The sequence below is a fragment of the Passer domesticus genome, chromosome 2, assembly GCF_036417665.1.
Source record: "Passer domesticus isolate bPasDom1 chromosome 2, bPasDom1.hap1, whole genome shotgun sequence".
Lineage (NCBI taxonomy): Eukaryota > Metazoa > Chordata > Aves > Passeriformes > Passeridae > Passer > Passer domesticus.
Window position 1 is genome coordinate 29,452,259 of NC_087475.1, and position 9,480 is coordinate 29,461,738.

The window sequence follows — 9,480 nt, forward strand, 5'->3', positions numbered from 1 at the left end:
TCACGTTATAGAGAAAACCGTCAGGTCAGCTCTAAGCTGCTGCTAATTGTCACAGGCTTAAATGGACCCGTTTCAGTTTAACCCAGTTGAGGATCTGACCAATGATCACAACTGGCATTAATTAGCAGATGTGTTATCAGACTCCGTGGAGATGTCCTGGGTTGAGTGACAACAGAAGCGCTCAGCTGCTGCAGCCGGTGGAGCTGTGCCAGTTTGGCAGCTGATGGCACAGTGCCCGATGCTGGCAGGTGGAAAGCCAGGGTCAGGCCTGACGGAGGCACGCTGGTGGCTTCTGTCACCAGTCTCTGAGTAGAAGGAGCTGCAGACAGAGACCAGAGCACCAGGCATGTGGTTGTAGTAAAGCACAAACAACACAAGACTCCTGGGAGCAGGAAGACAAGGAGGATGCAGCACTGAACTGACTTGTCCCTGAAGCTGGATATGCACAAGATATTGCACTGCTAGAGAAGCAAAAGCCTCTAGCAAATGTGTTGAGGCTCTGGCTTTCCATGTGTGCCATCTGATCTGACACTGTAATGCCAGTTGCAAGTGTGTGGCAGGAGGGTGAGGGAAACACATTTAAAAGCAGGGGATCCTGAAAAGCAGTTGAATTTCACAGAGACAGCTACTGACAGTCTCAGTGCTATTATGGCTGTGACTGGAAAAGTATCTTGAGCAGGTCATGGGGGTGAATGAAGAGCAGGAATGAGAGGCTGCAATTTTATCAGGGAAAAAGAGCATGCTATCTTCCCTTTGCACTTATCTGAGTGCAGTGTGGGTTAAGACCAGGCCAGTAACCTGCCCAGATATTGCTCAGTAGCAGCCAGTTCCTCTTTCTCATGCCTACCTACCTCCACAGGATGGTGGCAGGAACAAGTTGCCAAGATAATGGCATGGGACCTTTGTAAAGATTTATGGTTTGTTAATATTTACAGGACAAAAATGAACATCAGGTAGCTCAGGGAGTAATTTTTTCAGCTCTTGACAGAGTTTGGAAATTAGCTTAACTGATCCCATGTATTTTGATGCACTGTGAAAAAAAGAAATTCTTTTAATCGTGGGATCTTTCTGTTGTAACCTAGGAAAGGAAAATAGCAAAAGAGTGAGAGTTCAATAGTACTGGGAATGGAGAAATTTTTAGATTGGTTGCAGACCTCTGACCCAGTTGACAGGAAGATGCAGACTACCCAAGGAAGGCGCTACCACCTGCAAATTCTCTGTTACCCTTCCTGCCATTTCTCCTGCCACTCAAAGCAAGATATGAAAAGATGTTTATGCATCTATTTGCTGTGAAAAATCTGGGTCCTTCTCTGAATAGTTATCTTTGGGCCCAAGGCTATGAAAGGGGATGATTGAGTCTCATGTGGGATATAGATGTCCAAGTCCAGGTTCCCAATCTACACATTTTTTATCACCTGCATTTTTGATAAGAAAGTTCTTAAGACATCTAAAACCTTTTTTCTGCTTGTGTCTCTTGGTCAGTCACCAGCTCAGCTGAGTTGAACTTCCCAGCATTTAATCCTGATTCATCTCCTCAAACCATCCACTGCTTCACCCATGTCTTCCAAGAGTGTCGTGGTAAAGCACATGTAACACATGACCAGGACTGAGCAGTACACAAAGTACAGCAGCTGTGTTCACTGTCATTCAAAGGCATTAACTTCAAACTCCACCCAAGCTTCAGGGGCTTCAAGCCCTTATCTCTTATCTGCAGAGAGAGCAGGAACCTTAGGTAGGAAGCTGCATGCTAAATATTTATAGGGGAAGAGATTTTTCATACTTCCTGCAGAAGTGGTGCTGACACATGTAAGGTTCTCGGGGAGGAGTTTAAGGCAATGAGGTACAGAATCAGATACAATCCCCAGCCCTCCACTGCTGAATTAGCTTGGTGTTTTGGATTGATGCAAGATAGAGGATCTCTATTGGTATACTCATTGCTGTGTAAGGTGTTTCTAAAACATTGTCTTCATAGCCTAATGAAAATACAGTGATTTTTCAGAAAAATCAGTAGAACATATCCTCAAAGGATATGATGATTATTGGAGTTTTAATTAAAATAGCAGGTGAAATAAGTATTATAGTGTGCTATTACTCCTAAAATAACAACAGAATAAAGATGCCCATTTCTTTTTTGAGTGCAATTTTCTAAATGAAAAAGTAAACATTAATATCTGCAGAGATCTTACTGATCTTGTACGATAATTTAGAAAAATATCCCTATTAGGGATAGTTATATATGCTTTTTGTTGGAAATGCAATCACAGGATATGCACATAGCTGCAATCTGTAGACAGATTAAGTAAATTAAATCACTCAATGTCTTTTTTCAATAGCTCTAAAGTTAAAAGTAATTTGCAAAGAAAATACTCAGTTTCAATTGGTTTGTAATATCTGTTAATGATCTTTGGAAAAATTTCTGATAACACGCAGGAATTCCCTCAGGGGCAGGGTTGTGAATAAGTGGATTTTTTAAGTTTGAGATGTCATTAGCTAGTGATTTCTTTGAAGTAAAAAGCTGTTACAGAATAAATTGCAGAGGTATACAAGTGAACAGGACAATCATTTTTATGAATAATATACATTATTTCCACTGTGCTTTCTGGCCTCCAAAGAAATAATTTACAATCTAGCTTGCCATTACAAACATCCTGGAAGAGCAACTGCATGAGCATTTTGTGCTTACTTTATGTGTATTCTTTGACTTAATATGAAAGTTATAAAACCACCAGTGTAAGGATCTGATTTGCCCCTTTTAATTATTTTTTTTGTTTTCTTTCCCCCCCAGTAGATAACTTTTTCAATCCACAAGGCTGAAACAACTTTCCTTAACTGAAATGACTCCAGCATCGCTATTCACTAGAAGACATCCTCCTTGATTTCTTGGGGGGCCCATAAGATGACTGAAGTTGTAGGTAAGTGCAACCTTGTCAAAAAGTGCCTCTATTCTCTTGGTACCTTGTCAGTATGAACATATTCTTAACAGTTCAGAGATGAATCAGGTATCTATCATGCCCCACTACAGCAAAGTAAAATGACATAAGGCAATAAGGACAAATGAGATCTCCTGGTTCTGTCCCCACCTTACCACCTTAGGATACCCCAAGTAGAAAAGAGTGCCAGCAATGTCACAGAACACACTTGTCCATGGGGAATATTGCCCTGCTTCCAAGGTTCAGTTGTACAACTCAACCATGGGCACCTGAGGATGGACCTTCTGCTTCCACAGGTTCCTGTGGGTGGTTCTGAGTTTAGATGGGGATGGAAGAGATGCTGGTCAAAAGAGACAGTTAATTGTAGTTATTGACCTTTTGATTTCCTCACCTTCCTCCAAACCTTTTTTGGACTTGTTGGACTTGGTAATCTTATTCCTGCAGACCTGCAGACAGAGCTGAAGACACACCCTGCTAGCATGAGTGTGACTGATGCCTCCAGGGCTCCCATATAGGGCTGGAGGAGAAAGGATTTGTCCCACACTAGAAACAGATGAGACAGTCACCAGTTTGAAAAGCCTCCTAGACTTTCTTGACCCTCTGAAGGCCCAGTGTGATGGTTAACCAAGGGTGAAGGTGCTGTCCTGACACATGCCATGAACCACTGGGATGATTGGACATCATTGTGTAGTAGCAGCTAGTAAAACACAAATTTTTTAAGGCTACGAGCAACTATTATTATCATCTAATCTGATTTTCTGCATAATACTTTCAACTGAATTTAACCCAAGCTGAGCTTTGTCTGAAGATTTGATTTTATGCCTAAAAATGACTTGTCATTTACAAATATGATGATGTTTCTCTCAGTACTAATCATGTGATAGCAAGTTCCATTGACAGGAAAAGCAATTCCTTTCATCTATTTAAAATGCAATACCTTTTTGTACCACCTTGCAGAATAGGAAAGACTTTTTCCTCTGCTGCTAATTAAGTTCCAAGATCCTGAGGACAAAATTTTATTTATATTATAGTCATGCTTAAGTAGAACTCCGACGAAGCCTGGGGATCCCATCACACAAAGTGAGGGAAACTGTGCAAGTCCTTTGGGACTGAGACTGTTTTAATAGACACATGGCACATTTTCAAGGAAGATGAGTGATTAAACTGAAAAAGTTGCCAGACAGTCAATGGATTGTTACCTCTCAACACTGATGGCTTTCAGAAGAGAAAGGGAAACGTGAAGTTTCTAAAAGTTAGACCCAAAAATGAGTTAGGAGTGTAGTCAAGTTCCTGGGAAAGGACTTTTCACAAGTGCATGAAGTGACAAGACAAGGGACAATGGCCTTAAGATGAAGAAGAATAGATTTAGATTATATATTAGGATGAAACTCTTTACTATAACAGTGGTAAGGCACTGGAACGTGTTGTCCAGAGATGGGGGACACCCCACCCTTGGAAATGTTCAAGGCCAGGTTATATGGGACTCTGAGTAACCTTCTCTAATGGAAGGTATCCCTGCTTATGGTGGTGGGATCAGAATTAGATGATCTTTAAGATCCCTTTCAACCCTAACCACTCTATGATTCAACAAAGGAAAACAACAGTTTCTAATATGTAGCTCTGTGTCCTGTCCACTGTCCATGAGTCAGATTGGCCTCCAGTGGCTGAAAGTTCTTTAAGACAACAGGGTACACTGAGAAAAATACCTGCAATATCTGGTTCATGAAAGGTCCCACTGTTTTCCAGAACTGCTGGGGTCCAAGGACATTTTCTAGATTGTTTGAGACAAAAGCATGTGTTCTAAGTTTATGGAGAGGTTTTGTTCAGTTCAGTATGATTTGAATAATAGAATAATTAAAGACCTCTAAGGTCATCAAGTCCAAACATTAACCTACCACTGCCAAGGCCACCACTAAACCATGTTGCTAAGTGCTATATCTATGAATGTCCCATGAGAATATATCTTTCCTGAGAGACAAGGTGGTGCTTATATTCTTTCTCTTTTCTCAAGAAATTTTCCATCCTTTTGACTTTTATCATTTTTATTACCATTCTCTGGACTTGTTCTATTTCTACTTTCTTTTTTCAGGGATGAGGTGACCAAATTTGAAGACAGTATTCAAAGTGAGGATGTGCCACTGATTTATATAATAGCATTATAATATTTTCCATATTATTCTCTAAAACTCTTTTCTTTGTACAAACCCTGTAAGATTCTTTTAATTCTTTGAACTACCATGCCTTTTAACATCTGTAGTTTACTCTGATCAGATTTTAACAAAGGAATAAAAGGCTCCATTTTTCACATAGAATTTTATTTATTGTTTGAACTTGAGAGGAGAAATTGGTTAACTTACAATTTAAAATTCTTGGTAATGTAGACCATTGGGCAAGGATTTCATTATCAGCCCTTCTATACTTTCTGTAGAAGTGTGTGAGGCTGAAAGTTAGTGTACAGGATCTTCACTCAATAGGCTTGTCTTTTGCTTTATAGACATGGACAAAACCTAATTTGGAGCTACCAGCATCCCCAAAGATGTCAGAAAGGGCATTCACCTGTACCCCCTTCCTGATGAAACATGCTGGAGCCCCACATTTACCCGCTGTTCATCCAGGACCAAGTGTGCATGCAGCACCTGAATTTTGTGATCTCCTGCATACTGTACCTCTCACTTCCACCCCTTTGCAAATGATGCACTTGATGGCTGCAGAGGGTGAGGATCTTGCTCTTGTGTCATGGCTTGGCATTATGGCTTCATCAGGATATTAGAAAAGGCTCAGGGAAAACAGTTACAGCTATTCTATCACCTGAGACACTTCTGGCAGCTCCCGCCTTTCCTTAGAATTACCAATCCAAGTGGTGACCCTGCCTGACCCTACTTATCTTGTAAAACCTGACAAGATCACAGCCTGAAGCAGTATAGCCACAGGCTCAATACTGCCTACCAAAGTGTCTGTTTAGTATTTTCAAGAACGTTGCTCTAAAGATTTACAATACCAGACACTAGATATATGGACAACACCAACGCACAGCTCTGACCCCTGAACATTCAGCCCCATTTATAAAGAAATTTGTGTCTCTCAAGGGGCCAACACTGAGCTGCTACGAACTAGCGATTCCCTACCTGCAAGCAAGTGGATTTTAAGTACAATTTGATTATATATACTAAGACATTGGGTAAAAGTATTTGAAAACTATGGCCTTGAGTTCAGAATTCATGATTCATTTTTTTCATTGGTTGCATTACTACTTTAGCAATAGAAAGGTCTCTGCCATTTCTGTGTAATATATAGAATTTACTTTTAGTTTGGTGTAGAGAATTTTCTTCACTCTTCCATGACCAAAGCAGGTTTTCATTAGAAGGTATTTTTAGATGAACTGTAAGTTTCCTCCCCAGCAAAAAATTTAGCTGCACCAAGTGAAAGCAAATGCACATTTCCTCAGATATCTCTAAAGATAAACACAGGTTTAAATATACAAAAAATTTAAGGGTTTAGTTGCATATGGGTTCATACACCGGATGGATTAAGTTCTTGCAAAGTTGTGTGGGCTTTTTCCCCTCTTCTTTTTAGAACAGCAAAGACTTGGAACAGACATTGAGGTCCTATTGCTCCTGTCGGAAACTTCTGTTGACGCAGCATGAGTTGGATGGGACCCAGAGAAACCAAATACAGACAAGTAATGATGAGTTGGCCATACAAGCAAGGAAAATCACAGATAACAGGTGCACACCAATTAGCAATGTATCTTTTGGGTCATCCAGTACATCTTCCTGACACAATGAAGTTGTTTCTTATGGCATATTTCTGTGGTTTTTTTGTGCCTAGACGAAATTTCCTAAGTGATGCCATATCTCAAGGGAGAGGTTGTGTTGCCTAGAGTATCCTGTTGTCAGGAGTTTTTTTTCAGTTCTTAATGTCTTAATATTTCTTATTTTTACGTCCCTTGGCAAATTTCGTTCTTTCCCTTTGATCTCTTTTAACTAGTGTGATGTAGTGTTTAGTTAGCATTAAGGCAACTCATAGATATTTAGTTCACTTAATCTTTCTTAATGGAGCAGTCTTTCAGCCTTCTTGTTATTCTTCATTTATTCTCATCACACAATTCCCTGTCAGTATCTTTTTTAGTTATGAGACTTTAAAGATGCGGTGCATTTCTCTGATCGTACAACAGATGTGGTACAGAGCTGAGCACCCTTAGTGTCTTGTCACCAAAAGCCCCTCCTGAGAGGGGAAAGGTCACCAAAAGCCCCTCCTGACAGGGGAAAGCTGCAAGCATTATAAACAAGCACACAGGTAGAGTATCCTGCTTGAACTACTTCCTTGGTGCCACTTTACTGACCCACAAAACACTATTAAAACAGTTAACCTAGGAATTAAATAAGTACATGGCATTTTGATTTTAAATTTTTTTTATTTCTCATTATGCAAAAAGACAGAATAGCAGAGATAAAAAACTTTGATGCTGTTGAGATTTTCTAATTCTTGGTCATGAACATAACAGATTAACATTATAGAAAAAACATCTTCTTCCATACCTACATCTGAGTGCTAGGAGAGTACATTGTAGAGAGTAATTATATACATAGTGACAAGCCTAGCTGTTCACTTCAGGCAATAAGTTCTGATCTATAAACTACAGTACTCCTTTTGTGCTAGATGAGATCTTGGTTGTAATTGACTGTCTTTACCTTTGTGTTCTGTTGGATTGGAGTAGTATAATTTTAATCTGTTCTCTTTAAATTTCCATTAAGGAATGTTTCGGCTACCTTCATCCTCATCCGATGATGCTTAAGGAACTCAGCTGGCTCGATCTTCTGTGCACCAGCAGGGACTTCTTTAAATGGGTAAACTGTATAGAACATTGTTTTCAAGTTTAACGTAGTTGGAATTAACTTTATGAAATAATGGCATATCTAAAGACAGGTTATATACATAGCACAGACATGTACGTGTGCATTTATATGTGCAAGTCTGTGTATACATGTGTATATATACATAAGTGCACACATATGTATGGAAATGCTGATGTTATTCACCTTTTTAAATCTTTACCACTAGTATTAACATGAATGTGCTGTTAAATTTGGCAGTGCTATGCGTTTTTGTTGGAGTTTACTTCTGTAAGATAAAATCATAAAGATAAGCTGTGAAACTCGTGCAGCTGATGACACAATTCTAGAATCTCGTGATGCTGAATCTCATATTTCTATGAGTGTGGGATGGATGTTCCTTGCTGAAATAATTATACTGCCTATTGCAATATATGTTTCCTTGTTTTTATGTGGGCACTGAGGTGTCCAAACTATTAAACGTATATGTACAATGAATCCTGTGTTCCTTATTTATTCTAAAGAAGGCAATTAATTTCTATGGTTTTATTGTATAATAAAGCAAATTACCCTAAGAATCTCTTACGAGCATAGCAATAATCTGTGACAATATGCATATTTACTTTTAATAATGATGTCCAAATATACATATGTGCATATAAATATGCATATATGTGTATACAAACACAGAGAGACATATACACAAATTAAATGAAACCAATTAGAATGTGGCATAAGTAGATTCAGAGCTTACTTGTTATGGCTGTGTGAAGGGATAATTTGAGTTACAAGGACATGCAAGAAAACATAGTTCAATATACTCCATTGGCTCATTCTCATTATGCTCACCCGTGACAGGCTGTGTGCTAAGGTGGGGTACCAGCAGACATTCATAATGACAGCTGGTTCAAAACAGAGCTTTCAAAGTAGTGCAACACTCCTAACTTCCTTCCAAGTCTTGGTGTTTGCCAGAGCTTAAGTGAGGCTGGTTCTTAAGGTCAGATATTCAGATATAAGTTATTTAGAAAGAATCTGATTCTTTATGTTTGAACTGTAGATATGTTCAATGTACAGGCTTTTTGCTGCCCATGAATTTGCATTTGGGTTCAGACATGGATTATGCTTGTCTACTACCTGCAACAATATGTATGTTTCTCCCTGATACCATACCCTATTTGCCTGGGATGTCCTCTATCAATTCTTCACTCTCTTGTGGGCTACATAAACTGAGATTCAGATGGGAGCCCTTTCTTTTTACTGGGACCAAAAATTCCGTCAGCAGCTATGTTGAGAAAAGGAGGAAAAGCAGCTTTACTTTAACATCACCCATATTACACCCCCTATCCTCAACCAACCAGGAGCACAGCAAAAAAAAGCCCAACTGAGCTTCAGTTGTTGTGTGTGACTTTTCCTGTTGGATGCGAATAGAATCTGGAAATACACATGCTCCTCCTTGGGAGAGAAAAGCAAACAGGTTTTATCTATATGCAGTTGAACTCAGTGAAAAATAACCAGGAACAGAAAGCACACTTGACGGTAAGGTATGAATATAAGTAAAGATAAATATCACTACACTAAATTAAAGGGAAATGTGCCACACTGTTATAATTATTACAGAGAACATGTGCTAATTAATTGTTACACTGTGCTGGTGCAAGAATTGAGTATTCCATATGGGACAAATAGAGGAGCTGACCCTGGAATGCTGTTGGCTCTTG

The 9,480-nt window shown here is 39.3% G+C and overlaps 1 protein-coding gene across 50 annotated transcripts in view; it reads left to right on the forward strand.

Annotated features, from left to right (window-relative positions):
* Positions 1-8,260, forward strand: part of LOC135293611 (uncharacterized) — a 39,438-nt gene extending 31,178 nt beyond the window's left edge. For 28 of the 50 annotated variants that reach the window (XR_010355699.1, XR_010355718.1, XR_010355692.1 and 25 more), the window contains 3 exons: positions 2,786-2,912; positions 6,504-6,655; positions 7,685-8,260. Coding sequence is in view for 3 of the 50 variants with exons in the window: in XM_064408016.1 (XP_064264086.1) it covers positions 2,786-2,792 (7 nt within the window). In the remaining 47 variants the exon portion in view is untranslated. Of the gene's footprint in view, positions 1-2,785; positions 2,913-5,424; positions 5,645-6,503; positions 6,656-7,684 lie in introns of all 50 variants that reach the window. The other 22 variants (XR_010355701.1, XR_010355723.1, XR_010355710.1 and 19 more) reach the window with 2 other exon arrangements.
* The last annotated feature ends 1,220 nt before the right edge of the window (positions 8,261-9,480 follow it).